This window comes from Cyclopterus lumpus, chromosome 1 (assembly GCF_009769545.1).
Source record: "Cyclopterus lumpus isolate fCycLum1 chromosome 1, fCycLum1.pri, whole genome shotgun sequence".
Taxonomy (NCBI): domain Eukaryota; kingdom Metazoa; phylum Chordata; class Actinopteri; order Perciformes; family Cyclopteridae; genus Cyclopterus; species Cyclopterus lumpus.
Window position 1 is genome coordinate 20,211,728 of NC_046966.1, and position 25,785 is coordinate 20,237,512.

The 25,785-nt window shown below is 46.2% G+C and overlaps 1 protein-coding gene across 1 annotated transcript in view; it reads left to right on the forward strand.

Annotated features, from left to right (window-relative positions):
- Positions 1-25,785, forward strand: part of fat1a (FAT atypical cadherin 1a) — a 70,072-nt gene that overhangs the window by 34,714 nt on the left and 9,573 nt on the right. Inside the window, exons 6-21 of the mRNA XM_034537658.1 lie at positions 439-655; positions 2,183-2,322; positions 8,811-9,086; positions 9,365-9,575; positions 10,156-14,223; positions 14,828-15,024; positions 15,158-15,311; positions 16,509-16,742; positions 19,600-19,986; positions 21,060-21,274; positions 22,295-22,432; positions 22,633-22,776; positions 23,554-23,751; positions 24,440-25,036; positions 25,145-25,367; positions 25,537-25,668. Coding sequence (XP_034393549.1) covers positions 439-655; positions 2,183-2,322; positions 8,811-9,086; positions 9,365-9,575; positions 10,156-14,223; positions 14,828-15,024; positions 15,158-15,311; positions 16,509-16,742; positions 19,600-19,986; positions 21,060-21,274; positions 22,295-22,432; positions 22,633-22,776; positions 23,554-23,751; positions 24,440-25,036; positions 25,145-25,367; positions 25,537-25,668 — 7,531 coding nt within the window. The remainder of the gene's footprint in view (positions 1-438; positions 656-2,182; positions 2,323-8,810; positions 9,087-9,364; positions 9,576-10,155; positions 14,224-14,827; positions 15,025-15,157; positions 15,312-16,508; positions 16,743-19,599; positions 19,987-21,059; positions 21,275-22,294; positions 22,433-22,632; positions 22,777-23,553; positions 23,752-24,439; positions 25,037-25,144; positions 25,368-25,536; positions 25,669-25,785) is intronic.

Sequence of the window (25,785 nt, forward strand, 5' to 3'; positions counted from 1 at the left end):
CCCCCCCCCCCACCCCCGCCGCATGACGACACTGCCCACCTCAGTCTGCAGTAATTGAAGTTAACACAAAAGGTCGAATCACAAAAGAAAACCACACAAAAAGGTGTATTGTCATTCGAAATGCACCACTTTTCGGTGGACAGCTCCGGACACAGAAAAGCTTTAACGACCGAAACAACCCGTAAGATTTTGTGCCATAAATCAAGACGGTTCTACTCAGCACACTGTGTATAAAATGTAATATGGTTTATTAGCTTATTTTATCTGCGAGCCTTAACTCGCGACATGCCCACAAGCTACAATACCAAACTTTTCTGTGTATCTACTCCTGCAGAGTTTCAGGTAGAGGATCCACCAGAGAGCTGTAGAGAAACTCATTTGCAACCTAATGTTGCGTAACGCCGCGTAACACCTCTCACTCTCTGCTCCCACTCTCAGATTAAAGCCGTCGACAATGGACGTCCTCAGAAGTCCTCCACTTGCCGTCTGCATATCGAGTGGATTCCCAAACCAAAATTGCCGGCCGATGCGGCTCCCATGCTTTTCGAGGAGTCCCCATTCACCTTTTCTGTGATGGAAAGCGACCCCGTGGCGCACATGGTGGGGGTCATCGCCACAGAGTCCTCTGATGTCCCCGTGTGGTTTGAAATCGCAGGTAATGCCAGTGTGTGTGTGTGTGTGTGTGTGTGTGTGTGGAAATATGTTGTTAGCTAGGACTAACATAGTGTTTGTGTGTGATATGTCGGGGAATAATATGGAAAATTACTAAAAAAATCGGTAATGAAATTGGCCTTCAGCATTCACTCGATATTTGGTGAAAATAAGATTTTTTTAGAAATAATTATGCGACATTTAAAAGCATATAGAAATGTCACAGAGAGCTAAAAGCAGGAGAGCAACTTAGAGTGTCAGCTAGCAGGGACGATAGCATCGGCTAGCTTAAGCTAAAGATTAAACTAAATGTTTCTCTGGCTGTATTCTGTCACTGGAAACATCCATCTTGATGAATTTAGTTCAGGTTGTTATTCCACATAACTCGATGAGGCTGTAGATGAATCCAGTCATGATGCAGGAGAAAGCTAAAGTATCACATATTTGAGAAGAGATATTAACATTAGACTGTGCTTATGTAGGCAGTCACTGTATGTACGATCTTAATAAACCTAAACAGGCATAAAGTTGTTTGTTAGCCATCTTCAGAACTTTAAACCGTGTTTCTAAATTTCCCCACTTTTCCATATTACCGAGTGTTGAGGTTAGAATTGTATCATGAATGAATAACTCTCAAACGATATATATTTGTGCTTTTGAACTCGTTCCCCTGGGTTAACTGTTTATGCTGAATATTTCAGCAGTATTTCAACAGTTTTAGTTGGCAACTCTGTTTTTAAGTGTTAAAACTCAATCATTCCTTTCTTGTATGTGTGTTTTCTTTACTTCCGTTAGGCACCGTGTGCATGAGAAGACTTAAATTGACTGCTTTCAAAAATGCTTTCCTCTTCTTCCTCCCTCCCAGTCCGTCCTCCCTCTAATCAATGTCTGTACTGACACGTCTCTTTTCTTTCTCTTCTCTTTCTCTCCGCGCTCCGCCTTTCCGCTTCCCTCTTTTTCTCTGGAATGTTCTGTGTGGTTGGATTTTTGCAAGACGGCAGTGAGGATGCGAAGATGTTTTACATCCTTCAGATGGCTTGTGACCACAACTGTACAGCAGAAGGTAGCTGCTGGGCTCTCCTTATAGGCTGTGTTAGTCTGTTGTGGTTGTACCGTGCTGTTGCCGCTGGTTTGATGTCGTGCCACATTACCCCCCCCCCCTGAACATGTGACCTGATTAAGATAGAACACCTCCACCCCTTACCATGTGTGCTTTGTATACCTACTGTTGTGTATATTTTACATTCATGACTTGTATGTATCCATCCCGTGGGTGTTTGGGGCGAATTGCATGAAATATGAATGTGAATGACTTTTGGATAAACGACAAATCTGCGCTGACAGGCAGTTATACGGACATTAGTGCATCCATTCATTCTCATCTTCGACATCATCGCAGCAGAAAATTGATGTTTTATAAGCCCATTCATTTCGTGTTTTGTATAACCTTGCTCCATGCGGACAACTAAAAGACGAGCTGCCACTAATCTTTTGTCCTTTATTGTTTGCACAAAAAAAAAAAAATCCACAGGTGGTAATTATGACAGCCGCTTTGACGTGGGCAAGGCCAGCGGAACCTTGATTGTTGCGCGGCCCCTGGATGCCGAGCAGAAATCAAATTACAACCTGACGGTGGAAGCCACAGATGGGACACGAACTGTCAGCACCCAGGTAATTGAAACACTAATGAAACGGTTGGAAGCTGATGAGGCAGTTGTCATGGTTCTGTTTTTTGGGAGGAGGGGGGGTGGGGGGGCAAGGGACCGGCTGAAAGCGTTGGGCCAAACGTTTCTGTTTTTTTTTTGTCGTGAAACGTGTTAATGTTGTGACGCTATCATCGCTCTCGACTGATAGTTTACAGGTTGGGGTTTCATTACACCCCCGCCCCGACTCGACCTGCCTCCTAACTGTGTAACGGAGCCCGAGGACAGAAAACACACACAAACAACAACAAAAAATGCGATGCGATACAGTACGGCTGTTCTGTTTTTAAGAGCTTTTTTTTTTCTTCTTCTCCTTCCCATCGTCTGGTGCTGCCTGTGGGGTTGTGGTACACTTGTGTTTTGCCTCCTAGATTTACTGATTTATTTTAATTATCGTCTCACTGGAAAGGGAGGAAGAAAAGAATGAAGACTCCTTTTGTTGAGCACGTTTTCAACACCTCGATATTGGTGGATTGTGTTCCCCCGCGCCGCTGTCCTTTACCATCTCAGTTGAGCGTTGAGCTCCAGGAATCTTCCATTGTCTCATTCATGACGCAGAGCTGCTGTGATGATGGTGCCAGAGTTCTTTCTCTTTTTTTTTGTATATATACATTCTTGAGCCCCCTCCCGTCCTCCCTCTGCTGTGTCTCTCTCTCTCTCTCTCTCTCTCTCTCTCTCTCTGAACCTGTAAACCTTTCCCTTTTGTCTTTCTCGGAGAGGAACAGATTGCCTTGGTCTGACTATGTTACACTCACTCACACACATACACAAAGGTATGCTCATGCATGTCGACTGAAAAGAGGCTTTCATGCGGAAGCAGAAAAAGCATTAGGAACTGAACCATAAGACCCAGTGTGAACCATTTTTGATGAAAGATGAAACAAAAAAAGTGGCTTCCAAAAAAAAAAAAAAAAAAAAAAAACTTTAAAAGCAGTTTGCATACTTGCATTTTCATACATTAATATGCTAATTTAATCCTTCTCGCATATATCTTGCTACCCCAGCTGATACCAGAGCTGAAGCGCCACCATAAAAGCTTCTAAGCATGCAAGTTGTCTTTGTTTTTTTTTTTGTTTTGTTCGGATGGTCATGCCTTGTCCATGAGATTCTGACGGTTTTTACGTGGTAGTTTGGGTCATACGGGACGGCGGCATTCAAAATGTCTTGTCCTTTGTCCCCCAAAAGGGGGGGCTTCAGAGAACTGTAGCTGGAAAAGAATCCATTTGTTGTCACTCCGTATGAATAAAGCCTTTCATCATCTGGCTGCTGTGCTCCACTGAGCCTCGGATGAAGCGCCGCCTTTACTGGCATTTTGCAGTGCGTCCTTTAGTCGAGTTCAGAACCTTAGAAACAGCCGCAGAGTACCTGTTTCCTCTGCTCGTGAAGCACTTTCTTAAAAGCCCTAACAACGGACACTTATTTAAAAAGCCTCTCGCCGACCCGCTGACATTCTGAGTCCTTTAATCACATACAAAGGTTAACCTATTCAAATGGGCTACTCAGTCTCAGGGACTTGTGAGGCCTACTCTGATATTCCATATCGACATGTCAGCCAATTAATATTCATAAAAAAGCAATGAGATGGTATCTAATTTGCACCGTGACGCAGCACAACCACTTTTTGTTTTTTAATATCCTGAAGATAATGATCTATCATATCATACTTCATACACATTGTTTTACCGTAAGCTTCAACAATTCCATCTCGTCGAGCCATCGCAGCTCCGTTGAACCGTCAGTTTTCAGGCAAGAAATGGGTCAAAAGAATAACCGCGGGTACAGTATGAATCAGATGAGGCGTATCAAGATGAGGCTGCACATTTCAGACGTGCATATATTTTTTTTAATGTATCCGCAGCGCCGCGTCTGAGAGGCGCTGTCCCCTGTATGAGTTCTCCGTTCACACTGCAGGCGAGAGTGGCCCCAATGTGGTTTTTTTGTCAAAGTGTGAACAGCACGGGTCGCATGGAATCGGATCTTTTCAATTCTGACATGGGCGTCTTTCATGCGTGGGCCGAAGTCAGATACTGGTCAGATTTATTATCTTTTTGCAATGCGACCTCATTCTGAACAGTCGTATATCCCCGGGGCGCTTCACTGCAGCCCACTGCTCCTTAATAACCAAGGATGGGTCAAAAGCAGAGAAGAATTTCCCCACGGGGGTTCAATAAAGGATATATTGTTATTATAATTATAGTATTGGAAGTTGAACAACTTTTTAAGTCACTCTTGGGGTGCCCCTATGATTCATCTTGGGAGGAGATCCGTTTCCCCGAAGCCTTTCAGTCCACTCCTGGCTCCTCCGTGCAGAAGGTAGCAGCCACTGCCCCACAAAGAGCCTCGGTGCTGTACACCCGGCCGACCACTGTAGGTCAGCTGTTTTCCACAGAGGGAAACGGATTTTAATGAATTTGTATGCTCCATAAACCCCACTTGTGATGTGATTTAGCCCAGTTGCCTGAGATATGCCGGGAGCCAAATAGGTGACCGCAGAAAGGGCATGCGGTATTATCAGAGCCGTGTTGGCCTTCGTGCCTTTTTGTTGTTCGGAAAACCAGGTGAGAAAGAACCCCGCGTTCTCTGTCGGAGTGTCTCTCCTTCATATTTGATGGATCACATTCAGTGCCAGTCGGCTGACTTGCACATATTTGCGGGAGAGCCTTAAATGTCCCGAGTGCTTCATGTTTCAGGAAAAGCCATGCGAGTGTTTTGGCTACTAACTTGTTTATCCAATAACATTGTTTGGCATTGACAGTGTTTCCTCTGCCTGCAGGGGTTTAACAGAAACTCAGAAAATGTGCTGGGACGTTCGTGTTTATCGTAACGGTGTGTCAATGTTTTAATGATCTCTTTGAGATCATCGCAGGCAAGTAACGTTAACCCTTCAGCTCATCTACTTTCTTGTATAGAATTGGGATGAACCATAGCACACTCGAAAATGATCTTGTCCTATAATATCTATCTTTTTTTATCGCACACAAAATAGATGTGGAGCAACATGAAATGAATTCGAGAGATGGTTTCAAACAAATCCCGAGCAGAAAGAGTTGAATGTGAATTTTGTCGACAGCGTGTTGTCTCTTAAAACAAATCAAACGGAGTTTCGCTGCAAATTAGATCTACCCGATCACACGCACGCAGTGCACCTCGTGGAAGCTCAAAGTTGGGACTTATCTATTCCTCAAATCAAAGTCATGTGGAAGCTGTGCAGCCAGACGGGCTGGCCTATTTTCTCTCTCCTTGGAATGTTTTTTTTTCTCCAGCTTTTTTTGTTCTCTCTTTCTCCCTTTTTTTTCAAAAATGCTCCACGTTTATTGGCCAGGCACGCGGGGGTAATGATTACTCTGTTTGGGGTAGAATAAAAGGCAAACGAGAGCACTGGACCCTGTGTTGGGTAGTGGGCTGTGTTAATCCTGCTTTGGGAGCATGCTCGGTGCCAGTGCCCTGCCTTTGCCCAGAACCTGCCACCTGGCAGGGGGGCTTCCTCTCCTACGCATGGCACAGGAGGACAATGAGCGCAGTGAAAGCCCCCATGTGTCTTTTCTTGGATACAGAAACACAAAAGGCGTTTAGTTATTCAGAACGCTCTGTTTTTTTTTCGTTGTGACCTCCTAAGCAGACTTTTGTTTTTTCAATGTCCTATTATTATAATTCTTTTTTTTTTTTTTTTTATAAAAGAGCTGACGATTGGAAATGATGTTAAATCCGGCGCATGCCTCGGACTCCAGCGGCGATATCGGTGTGACGCTCACGGCCTGTGGGAGGTCTATGAGGGAACAGTAGGCCTTTCTGCTGCGTGCGCTCCATTTGGCCATTGTGGCGCTGCGGAGGCGTCGCTGAAGGATCAGCTGATGGAGACGAGGGGTGGCGCATTCTAGCTCCTCATAGGCAGGAGGCTCGGCATGCGGCCCGGCCTCCCTTCCCCCACCCCCGGGCTATACGACATCCTCCCTTAGCCATGCAGAAGTACCTCAAGCTGTTCTGCTCACAATCTGTTCCCGGCCTCTCGTTTCTCATGTTATCTCCGTCCGCATTACAAAGGCTCCCTTTATGTCCCACTGGAAGGTTCACCTTGTTAGCTCATACTTATATGTTGCCTTGCCTTCAGTAAGTATCAATGCTGACTATTGTATTTTTCATTCTCAGCCACGTCTTATATATTATACGTGTGTATTTATTTATTCCCCACCCGCAACCCGTGCTTTCTAAATTTGACCGTTTCCCTCAGCTGTCTTGTGTTTCCCCCCCTCCGTCACTTCTCTTTCATACGCTCATCTCACCCTCGCAGCACTTTTTTTTCCCCTTCTGTACTATCTCCGTCTGTCACGTCTGCGTCTCAATCTTGATCCTCTCCAGCATTCCCAGAGGAAGCCATATACAAAGACGACAGAGTTTTCTTCCGCAGCAGCATTTCTGACGCAGTCGGGCTCCATCGTGCTGCTGTGTGATGTTCGGGGGGCAAAGTTCCTCTGAAGTGTTGTCGAGCCTCCTCGCAAAAAAAACAAAAAAATGCAAGGGCAAGTTTTTGTGTGCATACGGAGGCTGAAAGGCCTTTTGTGTACTCGCCAAATCATCTGAACTCGTACATTGTGGCGCGATGCGGATACCACTGACCAGGTTCCATTCCTTTCTGCTTCTTGACAGCATTATCAGCTCTCGCCACCTTCCGCACTATTCACACGACGTGTTATCTGACGCTGGCCAGATTGAGACACATTGTGCGGATTCATGCGTGGACGTGCTGCATTTTATGAGCCTGCGTGTGTGTGTGTGTGTGTGTGTGTGTGTGTGTGTGTGTGTGTGTGTGTGTGTGTGTGTGCATGTGTGTAAAAGATGGATTGTGCAACACGGCAGATCCGGTGCTATAGGATGTCTGGCTCGACATGTGGAGAAGATATGCTTGGAATGAGAAAGCTGCAACATACACCGGAGGCCTGCATTTTTATATGCTTTCTTTACTGGGTTAATTCCTCATTAGGAAATTGGTATTTATTTAACATTACGCGTCCTGATTAGCAGTGTGACACGGGTTCGCTCGTGACACATGACTTGTGGCAAACCGCCAGTGTACAGCATGCAGCCCAACGCTCCCCTCCCTCCCCCCTGCTTGACGGCATCTGTGAGTTTCAGCAGCGTTGCCAACATCACAGCACACGACAGATTGTAAGTGTTATCAGTGCTGTCAGATTGAGTCTATATTTGTCACTGATATAGGCCCACAGCGCTCAACAAACCGTATTATGACCAAAAACAAAAGTGGGCAGTTGCGTTGAACGGAGATCTGACAAAATCCTGATCAGCTGGTGAGCCGTGGGCAGTGTTCCTGCACCAAACCGCTCGGCTTTGCCGGATTCCTTACGGGACATCACCCCCTGGTGTTTGGTATGCAGGTGTCTAATCTGGGCTGATCCCTTTGTTCCCCATGTTTGGCAACGGTAGAAGCCCCTCGCTGGTCTGGGAAGCAGAGATGGCATTCCAGCAGCTCTCCATAATCCTCTGTCGGAAGTCCAGTAGACGAGTGGCTGGTGTTGATAAAACATGCTCCCAGTGGAATTTTACAGTTTGGGGGATGCTGGATTCTTTGTTGTGCGAGTGTGTGCGAAAAAGCGCGGCGACTGCACTTTTATGGGGTCCGAAAGCAAGAAGCGCACGCGTGGAGATTTGGTGCCATGAGTGAGCAGTATTTTTTTGTGATAACATTAGCAGGATATTGAATCTTCAAAACAGAAAATGACTTCTTTTTTTTCAGATGTGTTTATATATCGTTAATGACCCTGGATTGGGCTTCTAACTTCCCACAGTCGACGGCTCACCGTCAAATGTTTTTTCAACCATGTCCACTTTAATTTAATCTCCTGCCGCTGTGTGTAGCTCGCAGTTCATTTAGATGCATTGTGTTTTTTCGCCATTGATTTCCTGTTTTCAAGTGGCCATTCAGTTAAAATATTGCTTTTGCCATAAAAACGCATCGATCTGTTCTATATCTACACAACGCTGGTTAATACTGAGGAGCCTGGGAGAATGAGAGTGTGTGTAGATGGAGGAAGGAGAGACTAAAAGTAATTATACAGTACAGAACACGTATTGTTTGTAGTTTTAAAACCATTAAGTCAATTTACACTCAAACTTTTATTCTTGTTGTTATTGTTTTTTTGTCATGTTATGTGTTTGCACATGGAACCCTTAACCCTGGCTTACAGGAACTTAGCATGGGGACCACTTCTTTCTCCCAAATGCATCCATACACAACAGTAACGTGCAACTCTGGATTTCATTTGATTTATTCAACCATCCAGTCATTCTCATAAACATGACAGTCCTAAGTACACAGTGACGGAAGTAGGACAGGCTCAGATAATAACCTCCAGAGTTATTTTTAGATGTATGATTTGGGAGATGATGTACGTCTGTGTTTTTAAAATACATATTCTCTCGCAATCTATTTTTCTCCGATAGGTGCTCATCCGTGTCATTGACACCAACAACCACCGGCCACAGTTCTCTCAGCAGGTGTACGAGGTGAACGTCCCCGAAGACAAGCCATCGGGGACCGAGGTCTTGCGGGTCAGCGCCGCGGACCGAGACGAGAAGAACAAACTGACCTTTACACTCCTGAGCAGCACCGATCCCTTCAGCCTGAGGAAGTTTCGACTCGACCCGGGAACAGGCACGCTGTACACCGCTGAGCGGCTGGATCATGAGACGATGCATCGTCACATCCTCACCGTCATGGTATGAACCGACGAACGCTGACAATTAAACACTAGCTCGTTCCTACATGCGGTTTAATTGAGTTTATTTGTTTGTTTCATTCAAAATGAAACGTCCTTGAAAGTAAGATAAGCTTGTTTGTTGCTGTGCTTTTCAAAACATGAATAGGTAGCTATTTTACAATGTTACAATTCAGGAATGCATTATCGCCCGAGGGCTGTAAGACTTTTTTTTTCTTTTTCCCCCCTTTCGTCCTCCCTCCTGTCTGACCGTCTTCCTTCTCGATGGCTCTTCTCCAGGTTCGAGACCAGGACATTCCAGTAAAGAGGAACCTTGTGCGTGTTATTGTCAACGTGGACGACACCAATGACAACGCACCGTGGTTCATAGGTCCTCCTTACACCGGACGTGTGTTTGAGTCCGCAGCCGTGGGCGCGGCTGTGCTCCAGGTCACAGCTCTTGATAAAGACAAAGGCTCTAACGCGGAGATAGTCTACAGCATTGAATCAGGTAAAATGCTCACAACGTGGCCGTGCCACTCTGTTGATCCGGAGTTTCCCTGGTTATTTTTTGGGGTTTCTTCTCACAGCAGAAAGCTTTCATTGTAAATGAATGCAAATGAAATCAGCTAGTAAAAAAATGTATGAGTCATCTTGAGCCTTGCTGCCCACTGGATCGTGATCATGAATGGAATACTTTACAAAGAGTAGAAGAATATTGAAGACTTTGTCTAGAGGATCTCCCGATACATGAGAAATGGGTAGATCCCGCCTCAGAGTTTCCCACGATGGTTTCCCCCTACAATAAGCTGTTGTATGAGACATGCAAGAAACATGTGGCCCTCAGCTTGTTGTTTGAATGTATGCATATTTGACATAGCTAAGATGACTTGATGTAATTCAATTGCAGCTTGCTTTGTGAAACCAATTAGGATGAAATATGTTAGCATTTCTGAAATTACAAATGTTTGTCAACCACATCTTCCTGATACAACACGTAGAAAACGTACATATACCATAACTGTTCAGCATCACCAGGAACATATTACAGGTCATTAATATATTCCACTTTTGTTGTCTCTTTTTTACAGGAAATGTTGCAAACTCCTTTGCCATCGACTCTGTCCTTGGGACGATCACAGTAGCCAAAGAGCTTGATCGCAGCAGCAAGAACACGTTTGAACTCACTGTGAAGGCTTCTGATAGCGGAGTACCGCCGTTGTCAACGACAGCCACTGTACACATTGTGGTTACAGTTTCTGACAATGCCGCCCCCAGATTCACCGAAAAAGAGTTCTCTGCAGAAGTCAGTGAATCGGTCCATCCAGGAAGTTTGGTGAGCTTGGTCACAGCCAACAGCCAGTCGTCCATTTTCTATCAAATAAAAGGTGGCAACATCAACAACGCATTTGACATCAACCCCAACTCAGGAGTGGTTGTGACCCAGAAAGCTTTAGATTATGAGGCCACCTCTCAATACAAGCTCATCGTACAGGGCACCAACATGGCGGGACTTGCCAGCAACGCAACTCTTCTGATTCACCTCAAGGATGAAAATGACAACCCTCCGGTATTCCTGCAGAGAGAATTCAAAGGGGTAATCAGCGAATCGGCCCCCGTCAACAGTGTTGTTCTTACTCGTGAAAACACCCCTTTTGTCATTCGGGCCTCTGATGCCGATTGCGACCAGAATGCCATGCTCATCTACCAAATTGTCGAACCTTTTGCTCATAACTATTTCGCCATCGACTCGAGCACCGGAGCCGTCAGAATCACGACGCCTTTCGATTACGAACAGAGGAGCGTTTTCCGCTTCACAGTCCAGGTCCATGATCTAGGAATGCCACGTCTGTTTGCGGAGACGCCAGCCAACGTGACCATTGAAGTAATTGATGTTAATGACTGTCCGCCCGTTTTTAGCCAAGAACTGTATGATACAACCGTCGTAGTGCCAACATACAAAGCGGTGGAAGTCGTTAAAGTCAATGCAACAGACTCGGATTCTGGGCCTAACTCCAAACTTCTCTTCTCCATCTCTGAGGGAAATATTGGTGATAAATTTAAAATTGATCCAATCACGGGCATCATTTCTATTCAGAATGTCACACAGCTCAGGAGTAGATATGAACTAAAGGTTAGAGTGTCTGACGGTAGATTTGCCGCTGTTGCCACAGTAAAGATCAATGTGAAGGAAAACAAGGAGAGTAAACTAAAGTTCACCAAGGAGTCCTACAAAGCCTCCGTTCGAGAAAACCTTTCCGAGAAGAAAACACTGGCAGTCATTGCTGCTGTTGGAAACCAGGTGAACGAGCCCTTGTTTTACAAAATCTTGAACCCTGACAGCAGATTTGAAATCAGCCACACATCTGGAGTAATCTCAACCACTGGGACTCCATTTGATCGAGAGGCACAGGACACATTTGATATCGTCGTCGAGGTCACCAGAGAGGACACATCTGAAGATGGGGCTCATGTTCTCGTTACTGTGACAGTGGAAGATGAAAATGACAACAAACCTATGTTTGTGAACCTTCCCTATCACGCCCTGGTCCAGATGGATGCAGAGGAGGGCCAGGTCATCCGACAAGTCACGGCAGTGGACAAAGACATTGGCCCGAATGCAGATATCCATTATGATCTAAAGGACCACCAGGGGCACTTTCGAATTACCCCCTCTGGTGAAATCTCCCTCAAAAAGAAATTTGAGAAGGATTCGCTCAACACCGACTTTGTAGTCGTTGTTGTGGCAAAGGATAATGGAGAGGCAGCACTCTCAGCCGAAGTAGAAGTTCCAATAACAGTTGTGAACAAAGCAATGCCTGTGTTTGAGAAGCCTTTTTACAGCATTGAAATCCCTGAAAACATCCAGTTACACACACCGGTTCTCCATGTCCAGGCCAACGATTCTGAAGGCCCTCGTATCGTGTACACCATCTCAGAGGGAGATCCTTTCAAACAGTTCTCAATTGATTTCAACACGGGTGTAATTCATGTGATTCAGCCTCTGGACTTTGAGACCCATCCTGCCTATAAGTTAAACGTAAGAGCCACAGACTCTCTGACTGGAGCTCACTCTGAAGTGTTTGTTGATATCATTCTGGAGGATGTAAATGACAACGCACCTGTGTTCCTGTCAAAGGCCTACTATGCCAATATTTCAGAGGCCTCTGTCATCGGTACCTCCATTTTGCAAGTTGATGCCAAAGATTCTGATACTGCCAATAACCAAGAAGTATTCTTTCAGCTGGTTGAAGAGAAGGGAAAGAGTATGTTCACCGTTGACCGTGACACAGGAATAATCTCGACGGCTCAAGTTCTTGATCATGAGGAGATCCAGCAGCACAAGTTGAGAGTCCGGGTTGTGGACGGAGGCGTTCCATCCCTGTCTAGTGATGTCACTGTGACGATAGACGTTACCGACCTCAACGACAACGCCCCAATGTTTACAGAGCACACTTATAAGACTACTATTAGTGAACTGGCCCCACGTGGACACTTCATCACCCAAGTCCAGGCATCTGACGCTGACAGCTCAGACTCCAATAAATTGGAGTTCTCCATAATATTCGGCAACGACGATCAGAACTTTTCCATCGACAAACACACAGGCGCCATTGCCATTTCCAACCACCGCAGGCCGCATATGCAGCCTCTTTACCACCTAAATGTATCAGTATCAGACGGTGTGTTCAGAAGCTCAGCCCTCGTCATGGTAACAGTTACTGGTGCCAACTTCCACAACCCCACCTTCTCTCAGGTGGACTACGTGGTAGAGCTAGTTGAAAACTCACCCATTGGGACCTTGGTAGCGGAAGCAAAGGCGACAGATGACGACGAAGGCATTTACGGGCAAATAACATACCTAATTGTCAATGACTTTGCAAAAGACAAGTTTTCTGTCAATGAAGACGGAGAGATTTTAACCCTTGAGAGCCTTGATCGAGAAAATACCATCGAAAAAGTAATTCCTATTTCTCTCATAGCTAGAGACGGCGGTGGAAAAGTAGGTTTTTCTGTAGTCAATGTCATTCTCACAGACGTCAATGACAATGCCCCACAATTCAGGGCAGCGGACTACAAAGCCACCATTTCATCAGACGTCCCAAGGGGAACCTCTGTGATTAAAATTGCTGCATCAGACATGGATGAGGGAAGCAATGCTGACATTGAGTACTCAATCGAAGCAGATGTTGAAAACGTGGAAGAGAACTTTGAAATCCACCCAACCGCTGGGGTCGTTACGACCAAGGAGAGCCTCATTGGACTTGAAAATGAGCTCTATGCATTCTTCGTGAGGGCGAAGGATACGGGGAATCCCCCCAAACATTCTGTCGTCCAGGTTTACATCCGGATTGTTGCGCCAGAAACGCCCGTTCCTAAATTTGCTGAAACGCATTACCGCTACACAATTGCTGAAGACCTTCCCATTGGCACGGAGATCGATGTCATTCAGGCTGAGAGCGAGCAACCAGTCGTTTACAGCCTCGTGAAGGGCAACACTCCCGAGAGCAACGAAGATGAGGTTTTTGTTGTCGACAGAGACAGTGGAGCCTTGAAGCTTCAGAAAAGCCTCGACCACGAGATGACCAAATGGTACCAGCTCACGTTGCTTTCCCAAACCAAACAGGAGAACTATGAGATAGTAGCCTCCGTGAATGTTAACATCCAAGTGAAAGACCTGAACGACAACAAACCTGTCTTTGAGTCAAACCCTTACGAGGCTGTCGTTGTGGAAAACCTTCCGAGTGGGACTCAAGTGATCCAAGTCAAAGCCACCGACCAAGACTCGGGCACCAACGGCCATGTTGTTTACAGCCTCGACCCCAAGCAGAACTCGCAGGAGATCGCCGAGCTGTTTGCTGTTAACAGTGAAACCGGATGGGTGACCACCTTAAAAGAGCTGGACCGTGAAAAGACCAACAAGTACACGATCGACGTCCTCGCCACAGACCAAGGCGACAAAGTCCAACACATGAACGGCACCAGAGTGGAGGTAACCGTCGCCGATGTGAACGACAACCCGCCCCGCTTCACCGCAGAGATCTACAAAGGCACAGTTAGTGAAGATGACCCTCCACCCAGCGGGGTTATCGCCATCCTCAGCACCACGGATGATGATTCTGAGGACATCAACAAACACGTGAACTACTTCATCACAGGTGGGCGTTTATTATTTTGTGAAACACATAATCAGTATGCCCAGAAAGTTTACAGTTTACTCGATACTCCAAGGGGGGGGGGGGGTTATGCGTTTATGACACTTAATATGATGATAATATCTCATTTTTGAAACATTATACAATTCTATTATCTGTTAGTAGTCTGAGTTATTGCCTAATCAGCCAAAGCTCATGGCATATATTAAGGTCATCAAAATCCAGAAATGTACAATTATGTGAATAATGCTTTGAAATAGGCCGGGGGGAAATACTTCCTCTGGTGCTAATTAGCAAGTGTGAATAACTATGCCAAGTCTGGGAATACTTAGAGGAATCGGAATCCAGCATTAGTTTATGCACGTTTTTGGTTTGTGGGATCGCTTGTGTGATAAACACATTTGAATTTGAAATAAAGATTTGCTTTGTGAAGCAGTGATGCATTCTTAAAAGAAGATTTATTGATGGATATTTTTGGGGGGATGCATTTTAAAATTCAGGGCCAGAGTCTCATCCTTGTGTCTTTTTTTAATGACTCCGTCTGCTTTCCTGCCTCCCGAGTTGTTGATCATTCTGAAGTGGTGTATTTCTTCTCGACACCAAACAGGAGGGGACTCACTTGGCCAGTTTGCCATCGAACACATTCAGAGCGAATGGAAGGTCTCTGTCAGGAAGCCCTTGGACCGTGAAGAGAAGGACAATTACCTCCTTAACATTACAGCCAGCGATGGCATCTTTACTGCCAAAGCCGTGGTAGAGGTCAAGGTGCTGGATGCCAATGACAACAGCCCTGTATGCGAAAAGGTAAAAGTCCATTTTTTCCCCCTGGACTGTGTTGAAATTTCTCTGCATTTCTTTTTTTTTGGCGTTTGCTGTGCCATTTTTCTTCCCGGTATTCACTTTCGTTTCTCTCCCTCTTCCATTTTCCTTCCCCTAGTCCCTGTACAGCGAGCGAGTCCCAGAGGACTCCCCCGCCGGCAGGCTCGTCTTGCAGGTCTCTGCGACAGATGCTGACATCCGCTCAAACGCCCAAATCTCTTACGAGCTCCAGGGAGTTGGATCTGAACTCTTCATCATTGACTCTGATACAGGTGTGTGTGTGTGTGTGTGTGTGTGTGTGTGTGTGTGTGTGTGTTGACAACAATGGATGCAAATGCTTCTGTGTATGAAGAACAGTATCGATTGTGTGACTTTTATGTTAAAGTCTCTCATGAAAGACTCTTGGTCCCCCGGCTCGGAGCCACAAAATCAAAAAAGGCAGCTCGGTGAGACAGCAGTCTTTGATTATGAGAATTGTGAAAAGTTTGTTTCTTTTTTATTTGTGTTGTTTCAGGAATCATTACGGGGGAATAGAGGAGGCAAGGGGGTGTTTTCTTGTGCCCGGTTGCTATTTACTTATTCATTGTTAAAAGAGCCAGGAACATTTCCCCCGCGGTGCACCTTAAAGACCCACAGCGACACTAAAACACCGGAGTTGCACACTTAAATTAAATTTACGGCCGCTATACTTCTTGCCTGCAAATAATTTCTTCTCGGAGACCCTCTAAATCAGAGATTCCATCTGGCTGCTGGGATGAAAAATATAAGCAGGGGGGGGGGGGGGGCAAGAAATAAAAACAATGCCAGTTAATCACCGCCACCCTGGTTTTAGAATATATGTCAAGTTAACGCATGAAAGGACAAAGCAAACTAAGCCAGTGGATTCAAACGGCTATACAACATGTCTGCTGCTGCATAGAATCCACAGGTAATGGCAAAATTCAGCTTTTAATAATCAGAGACTGACACCGAGGCAACACTACCATCCAGCTGTCTGTTGGCAACCCTAGATACTCAGTTTCCAGCAGCAGTGCTACTGTTATGGAGAGGGGATGCTATTTATTTTGTTCAGTGCCGATTAGTAGGATTATTGCAGATGAGGACCGCCAAGAGGCTGTGGAGTTTTCCAGAGAGGTTGTGGTAATGCTGGCTGCCTCAGAGTTGGCTGCTCTCAGCTGCCAACTCTGATGGTTTCCTTCATCATTCCGCTCTCTTTGCCATTTTCTTTTCCTGCTTCCGCCCCTTCAATTATTTATTTATTCCCCTCTTCGCACTCTTAAAAAGCCATCGGTTGTTTGGATGTTTTTTGCTTTGTTTCCAGTGCTTTAGAGTATACACATGGTTTTGTCCTCTTTAGACGCCAGTCTGTAAGTTGATTGGTGTTTTATGTTCTTTAAATAGCAAATGAAATCGGTCTTGTGCGTTTGTTTTGTTTATTTTGCTCAAAAATCCTTCCGTCTCACCTGCAGGCGAGTTGAAGACGTCACAGCCCCTGGACCGAGAGGAGCAGGACGGGCACAGGTTCAAAGTGCGGGCGGTGGACGGAGGAGGGCGCTACTGCGAGGCCGACGTCCACATCACCGTGGAGGACGTCAACGACAACCCGCCCCAGTTCTCGTCTGATCCCTACACCATTACGGTCTTCGAGAACACGGAGGTGGGCACTTATGTGGCCAAGCTGCTGGCTAACGACGTTGATTCTGGTGAGTTCATCCTCAGTCATCGTTTCAATGACTGTCCTCGAGAAACAACCAGTCCATGAAATTAAAAACATGTAATGTACAGCAAAGTTGGCTAAGCCCCGCCTCCTTATTAACTGGAGCTACGCATGTCGACTAAAACCATGTTGTCATTTTAAATTTCAGACAGCATCAGCAAGCTTCTAATTTCTGGTTGACAACTGTAGTTAGCTAGCTAGTTAAGCTACCGTTAATTAGAAGTTAATGTTAGCTTCATGAGCTGCTTACACCATAAAGATGGGTCTCAAATATGTGTAAATGTAATAATATTAAACTACGTTTTAGCTCTCATGCTCTCTGCTTGAAATGCGAATCAAAAGGTAAATAAAGGCATTACTCAGGAAAAAAAAAACACACACCTTTTGATTCAAATGTATTCATTTATAATAGAGAGTTTATGCATCTTGGCTAAATGCTGACTCACAATGCACAAGCTTATTATCTTTCTTTTATGCGACTGCATTACACTAAATGGCAAGAGGGAGGAGAGATAACAAATGTGGAATTTCATGAATGATCAACCCCTCAAATTGAAGCTCCATTACGCTCTAATGAAATTCCTCTCTCTGAAGCCGGATTCTCAAAAGGGGCTGATTGCAATTTTCCATTTGCTCGGTGCGAAGCCACAGGGCCAAATATGAATCTGTGGCTTCTTCACCTCTCAGCAAGCATTGCTGACCAGTGAGAGGCTCCTTGAGACTCCACCCAGGAAAGCATCGCACCTGCCGTTCCAGATTACACCTTTTTAGTTTAGTGGAGCCATTCAACGCCGTCACTTTCTATTTCCCCTTCTCAGTCCCTCGCTTTGGGTGGACTGGCAGCTTGACGGCACCAAACAGAGCTAGAGTGGGATCGCTCAGAGAGAAACCTTAAATAGTGAATGGAAAGCACTGGTATTAAGACATCTCTTCCCCGAGGCTTTACTGGCACAGAATTTTGCTCACATTTTGGATATCAAGGATAAGGGTATTCGAAGGGAAAAAAAGGTGCTTCCTGCAGTTTAGCCAGGGGCAATAATTATTTAGAGCTACACTGAGTGAAGCAGAGCTCGATTTGATTAGTATTTCTCTCACATGTGGGTATCACACACATTGAGATTCCTTTTTTTTTTTTCAGTGTGTCTGTCTTTTCTTTATTTAGGTTTCTAACTCAAAGCGCAACTGGCAAGTCCCAAGCATTACGTCGAGTGTACAAGAAGAATTAGATGCTGTGGCTTTGACCCAGTTCACTCAGGCTTCAGTCAACGGTCTAAGCAGGCAAACATCAAAGTGGGAAGCCTCTTTCGAAGAGAAAAGAGATATTTGACTGTGCACATATCTCGGCGAAGGATTCACTCTTGGCGCCGGCTGCTGTGTGCCACTGCCTCAGTGATCAACCTGTGCATTTGGCTGCAAGACGTCTTACACTTACAGTAACAGTCGGCTGAACTCCTCATTTCAGCCGACTGTTATTGTCACCGAAAGGCAGCGCTTATCAGTCCAGAGTGGTTACAAACCAGACTGAAGAACTCATACTGACTGGTGGCCATGATCTGATAAAGTAAAGTTATGCGAGTACACATTCCTTCCCACATTCTGCCTTATTCTTTATCACTCTGCCTGGATCAGAGTGTCTCTACTGCGCCGCTGTTGTTATTTCTTTCGGTCAATGTCTCGTGTCCCACCCATTCTAGAGGAATTTGAAAACGTTGTGCTTTGCCACCGCCGTGCAGCAACAGATTCATGCACGTTCTTCACAATCTGGCCTCCAATACCGTCGAGAAAGAGGTCTCGACGTGCCGACTGTACTTTTTCAGATTAGTGTGCATTTAGAATAATTGTGTGTGACGGTATTAAAGGGATTTGCATTAATGTTTTGCTGTACAACATTGTCTTTAAAGGGGAACTGCATTTTCAAAATTCATACACGTTATTCCTCTGGTGTAAGACAGTCCAACAATATTAGTAAACATGACTAACTCTAAGCTAGAGCACACCAAAGGTCATCAAGTGTAATGTGTGAATCTGCTCCATAGACAATGAATGAAACAAATGATATTGTCAATTCATTATCGCAAAAATATCAATATAGCTTACTATCGCAATAGTGTTTTTGATGACAGTGAAATCGATACGAGGCGTGGCTGGATCGATACATTTTGTATTATTATTGATTTATTATTATGGTATACATCTTTTAAACAGATTTAAACTTGGATGACACGAGCAAACAATCATAAACATGCCTGCCTGAGTCAATATAGCCAATCGAGAGTCGGCACAATTCAATAAACTACCATTAATCAATTGTCTCAAGGATGATCAGACCAGATAACAGTGATGGGAAACTATATAAGCGGCGCTCCCCGCGGTGGTCTCTCCAGCATCATAATGAGATCCACGGAGGACGGGGGGGGGGGGGGCACTTACCTGATAAATTGGAACATAATGGCGTTTTCCAAAAGGGGGCCACCTGCAGAAAGGCATTATGATTATTATTGTAATCAGTCTCTGTCTTGTTGCTGGAAGCGTCCTGCCAGTGGGAGGACGTGAGTTATGAGGATGGCATGGATTAGACGTTTACAGCTCCTGTTTATCAGAGGCTGTATGGAAGATGGATGTGTCTGAGTGAGAGTAGAGGGCGACGCTTTTAATCATTCAAGGATCAATACATCAATATGCTTGTTACGCCCTGTACTTAAATGAGTATTTCTGTTGATGTGGCTAGTTATCTTATTGGTGAAGGTCATGAACCGAGAGGTAACAGGCAGGAACGCTGATGTAAAGACTACCAAAATAAGATTCACCTAATTTATTTTGTACCTTTTTTTCTGACTTCCCAGGTCTCAACAGCGACATCCTCTACTCATTGGTCAATTCTGCCGACGGCATCTTCTCCATCGAGGAGCACAGCGGCGTGATCAGCCTGGAGCGCGCCCTCGACCGCGAGGTGCAGTCGACGTACGAGCTGAAGGCCCGCGCCAGCGACCGGGGCTCCCCGCGGCTCTCCTCGCTGTGCCTGGTGGTGATCTCCGTCCTGGACATCAACGACAACCCGCCGGTGTTCGAGCACCGCGAATACACGGCCGCCGTGTCCGAGGACGTGGCGCCGGGCACGCAGCTGCTCCGAGTGCAGGCGGCCAGCCGGGACACGGAGGCCAACGGAGAGATCTCCTACGGCATCATCAGCGGGAATGAGCACGGCATGTTCAGCGTGGACTCGCGCACGGGTACGTGGAAGCATTCGGGAGACAGCGTTTCATTTAGCGCGTCTCTTTCTGTGCTTTCTCTTTGTTAGTGGTGTCACAAATACTTCCAATGCAAATTAAATGGGATTCTACATTTGATACAATTACTAAATCAAATGACATTTTTACAAAAAAAAAAAAAAAAAGTACCCGTTGCACCTTTTGACCTCTAGTACTGCTGTGGCTGTGGAGTAATGTATTTACAAGTCTGTTTTGTGTGTGTGTGTGTGTGTGTGTGTGTGTGCACACGAGCGAACACATTCCCGTCCAGGATTCACACTACCGCACAGATGGTGTCTTTAGCGTGCAAAGATCCATAATGCTGTGTTCACACCACGTCGGCACACAGCGTCTGGTTTACAGCGCTACGAACCCCAAAGTCAACAGATTTTGCTGCGACTTAATTGCAAGAAATAATAAACGGGACGGGAAGAGAACCTCAACGCCGACGGGGGTTTTCGCGACACTGCATCGTCCGAATAACTCTAATATTATGTGTAGTTTTAAGCTTTTCAATATTTTTCAACACAAATTCACATACATTCCCGTCTTTCCCTCGCCAATAACTGTGTGCCAGCAACAAGGCTGCTAACACGCAAACATTGATGTAAACTGCACAACTAAAAATGTTTTTAAATAAATCCTTTTTATAAGATTATTGCAAGGAAGGGACATCCGTTTATCAGGTTTGTTTGGCTTCAAGGACACACACAATGCTGATTATTGTGTCTCTAACAAAGGGTCCACACGGCAAGAGCTTCATTGCCTTGGCCATGCAGTTGTTGTGGAGTCTACACAGTCTGCATTCCTGCCTTCACATTATCGTGGCATCGTGCTCAATCGCCTTGGGGAAGGAATGACTCACTAGTCTGCAAAGAATGCTTCAAAGACAATACATAAGAATAAAGAAGCACAATGTTTTTCATCACATTGACTTTGGTGCATTGTTTTTTTTTGTTCGCCTTTCGATAACCTGTTGTTAGTGTGAGTCCACGACGCGACGCCAGCTCTGCGCACCTCTCTTGACTCGCTGCCGTCTCGCTTGCCGTCCTCAGGTGACATCTTTGTGATTGAGCCGTTGGACTTCGAGGTCTCCCACGAATACTACATCACCGTCGAGGCTACAGACGGTGGCTCGCCGCCGCTCAGCGACATGGCCACCGTGAACATCAACCTGACCGACGTCAACGACAACAGGCCCGTCTTCAGCCAGGACATCTACACGGGCGTCGTCAGCGAGGACACGGAGCTGGGGAAGGCCGTGATGGCGGTGAGAATACACATTTACAATATGTGGTGCTTGTTGTGGGACAGTAACCCTTAATTAATGCTGGGTGAAAGCCATCTCTCTCTCTCTCTTTCCTCAACTTCAACTTTCCTCGAGCAAGATCTGCCAGACTGTTCTCCTTCTCACTCACTCGTTAATGTATTCTCTCACCGCCCTGCCCATTACTCACTGCATCCACTATCACATATCTGCACATGTGGCAAGTCACCATCTGGTGACACAGCTAAATCTGGACCAATGTTCTTCATGCTCGCTGCGCCCCCGTTCTCACGCATTATCTGACACACATGCTCAAACAGTTTAATTGAAAGGCTTTCGACTCATTAAGCCTCCGTCCGAGATAAGGCATTCGCTACCTTTTTGCATGTTACATTTTCCCTCGCGTCTATTTCTGTTCGCCCGCCTCTCTCCTCTCATAAGAAACCTCGGCTTATGGCCATTTATCTGTGTCTAATGCACCTGAATATAAATGATCTATCACAAAATAAGATTTTAATAACTGCCATTGTCTCATACTTTGTCACTGTCTAAAAGAAACGATTGTGTGCGTCTGAACGATGTCGTGATCGTAAGGCGGGGAAAAAAAATATTTTCATCATCTGTAAATCAGACGATTGATAAAAGACGAGTCGTTTTGGCTGTGCAATGCAAGAAAAGAAGGGTAAAAGTTTGTCTGTAAACAAAAGGCAAAAGGTATTCAGTTTGCGATTATGAAAATCTCAGATATCGGAGAAACTGAGACGAGAAAATGTTTTCCATTTTGCTCGAAATCACATTTTGTTCTAACCGAGTCCCAAAACCAGTGAAGAGCACCAACAAACACAACTGCATAAATGACTCCTGTGATTTATTCTCAATGTGCCAGGTAATCATGTGAACCCATCAATCAGAGAAAGACTTGTTTTTTGAACGGCCTTTAAACGCAGACGTTAACATAACGAGCAAATCCACATTCAAGGATTGCTGATTGATCGTTGTTCTGATTGTTTGATTGATCCAAAGGTGGTGGCCGAGGATCTCGACGGGCCTTCCTTCGATCACGTGCGCTACGCCATCGTGGACGGTAACCAAGGCAGCCCCTTCACCATCGATCCGCTCAGAGGAGAGCTTAAAGTTGCTCGCCAGCTGGACAGAGAGCGAGTAAGGGAAACTGCGGATACAACGCTGACTGTACACATAGAGTTTAATCCACTAAGGGACTAATTGCACTCTATGCAGAATCCAATAAGAGTTATGTCGGCGCAAATGGGGAAGCTTGTTTACCGATCTCAGCTCCATTGCTTCTTACAACTGCAGCGATGCCTTTGCGTGCTGACTCTTTCCCTCTCCCTCTCTCTCAGACTTCAGGGTACACTCTGATGGTGGTGGCCTCAGACAACGGGTCCCCTCCGCTTTCCAGCAGCGCCGTGATCAACATCGACATCTCGGACGTCAACGACAACCCGCCGCTTTTCTCCCAGGCCAACTACAGCCTCATCATCCAGGTGAGCGAGGGGGGCAGGGGTCAGTGTGGACGGCTGATTAGAGATGGAGAGCATGAGAATGAGGTAGACGGGAAGGGAGAGAGAGAGGGGGAGAGGGGGATTGCAGTGGGATTAAGAGGATGGAATAATGGGAGGCTGTGCGACTTGAATGTCAAGAGGCAAGTAGGAGGTTGAAGCAACAGAGGTAAGGACAGAAGAGGAGAGGGAGGAGGGGGGGGGGGGGGGGGGGGGGGGGGGTAAGTATAATAATTTAGAGAAGGGATGGAAAGGAAGGGCTGAGAGATGAAGAGTGGATTCTGAGCCGAGAGTGGATGATTGACTGGTGGAAAGGGAAGACGTGTGAGAATGAGAAGAATCTGTATTCCATTTTGGTAGATACAAAAAAAAGTATGATTCCAAAAGGTAGGATGTAAGATGATTTGTTTCCAATGTTCACGTCTGTTTGGGAAACTGAAGAAGAAGGAGAAAAAAGAAGGAACAAAAAGCAATTTTAAAAATACTGTCAAGAGGCACGGCACATATTGGACACAGCTCAAGCGCTTCAGAATGGAACATTGCTTAGTTTCTGACTTTCTGGCTTTATTTGACTTACTATGGTTTCATGATCAAAAGTGAAGCCCCAAATCACAGGAAAGAAACGCAAGTCACACACACACACACACACACACACACACACACACACGATACACCACCAAGGGAAAAAAAACGTTACATTTTTCAAACATTATAGAGCTGAAGAGCCACCATTAAACACCCCCCCCCTCTTGTATCCCACAGGAGAATCAACCAAAAGGCACAAGTGTTCTTCAGCTCGCCGTAACCGATCGGGACGCTTCCCACAACGGCCCGCCTTTCACCTTCGCCATCGTGGATGGGAACGAGGGCGACGCTTTCCACATCAATCAGCAGGGAGCTCTAGTGGCCGTGGGGGCGCTGAACAGGAAAAGCAAAGAACACTACCTGCTTCAAGCACAGGTGAGTCACAGCACAGAGGAGAAACCACCGTTGAGAGGTCGTATCGATTCAACCGTCGAGCCACAGCCACCTGATCTATTTGTCTTCCCTCGCTTCCCTTTTCTGTAACTTTCCCCTTTTAATGCTCACTCATCGCTATCTCCTCCCAAATTAGCCAATGTTCATCTCTCCATCCTAAACATATATTAATATTCTAAATAAAGCTTTTCACAACGCAGTTCTGTGACAATACAGAATTGAAATAGGCCTGCAATAAAGCTGCTGCATCACAGTGCATCTCACAGGAGAATCATAAATCAAGAGACATTTGAGTTGGCATGATCACGTGACGCTGCCGGGTGTTGATGTGTCACCTCGGAGGAAAGAACAGGGAGGAAGAAAAAACAACGAGTGGGCAGATGGGATATGAAATGTAAGTGTGATGTCTTGTTACACAAGATGCACACTCGGATTTGAGTAATGGTTTTCGTGCAGAACTGATGACCATCCGCGTGCACGTGTGAATGTTTTTTTTTATTAAAATGCCCGTTCTTCAGATGTTTTGTTGACTTTAATATCCAGTGCAACCTTCAGTGTGTCGATGCCGTCGACGTAGGGATGTCAGCGAAAGAGCTTGATTGCCCTCTGCTGTTGGAAAAAAAGCTTAACCTCAGTGCACAATGTTTCCTCCCCCTTCGCTCACGCTCAGGTGTCGGACAGCGGCAAACCGCAGCTCTTTTCCGCCGCCTTCATCAGCGTGCGCGTAATCGAGGAGAGCGTCTACCCTCCCGCCATCCTCCCACTTGACATCTTCGTGACCACCGCTGGCGACGAATACCCCGGAGGAGTGCTGGGCAAGATCCACGCCACCGACCAGGACATTTACGACACCCTCACGTACAGCCTCGCCCCTCCTTCCGCCGCGTCCTCGGACGAGAGCGGCGCCCTGTTCTCGGTCTCCGCCTCCGACGGAAAGGTGATCGCCCTGCGGCCCCTCGACGTGGGCCACTACCCTCTCAACGTGACGGTGACCGACGAGCGCTTCACCACGGCGGCCGACGTCACCGTGCACGTGAGGCAGGCGACCCGCCAGGCTCTGGACAATTCCATCGCGGTGCGCTTTGCCAATATCGCCCCCGAGGTGTTTATCGGGGACTACTGGCGCAACTTCCAGCGGGCGCTGAGAAACATCGCTGGCGTCAGGAGGAGCGAAGTCCAGCTCGTGAGCCTGCAGCCTTCAGAGCAAGGAGATCTGGATGTGCTGCTGGCTCTGGAGAGGTCTGGGAGTCCATACCAATCTCAGGAGGTAACACTTCATGTTTCTAGCTTGACGGTCTTCAAATCGCCCGTTTTGTCCAAAACCCCGAATAAAAAGAACGAGAAAAGCTGACGTCCACGTTTCAATTGTCCTCAGGTCGTCTTCCACAAGTTGAACTCCTCTGCAGCCGTGATCGAGGAGATGACGGGGGTTCGCATCGTGCGGGTGGTGCAGAAGCTGTGTGCCGGTCTGGACTGCCCCTTAAGCTTCTGCGATGAGGTCGTCTCGCTGGACAAGACCGCCGTGTCCACGTACAGCACGGCTCGCCTCAGCTTTGTGTCCCCGCGACACCTGAGGAATGCCACCTGCCAGTGCGAAGGTAGGCCGATTACACACACACACACATATATATATATATATATATATATATATATATATATATATATATATATATATATATATATATATATATATATATATATATACTGTATACACAGGTTCACATGTACTGTCTGTCAGAAACTGAGAAGAAATATTTTGGCATTTAGGTGGCAGGTGTCCCATGCTGAACAACTTGTGTGAGAACCACCCCTGTCCTGAAGGTCTGGCGTGTGAGGCAGATCCCAGAGATACCGTGTACAGCTGTGTGTGTCCGGAGGGCAAAAAGGGCAAATGCTCCGGTAAGACCCCCCGCCTCTTGATCGATCTGTGTGTCCAGAAGTCTTCGTCCCTTCACCCGTCTCCAGCTTCATCTACTTGTAAACGTGATGCTGTGTGTTTGCCCCCGCCTCTCTCCT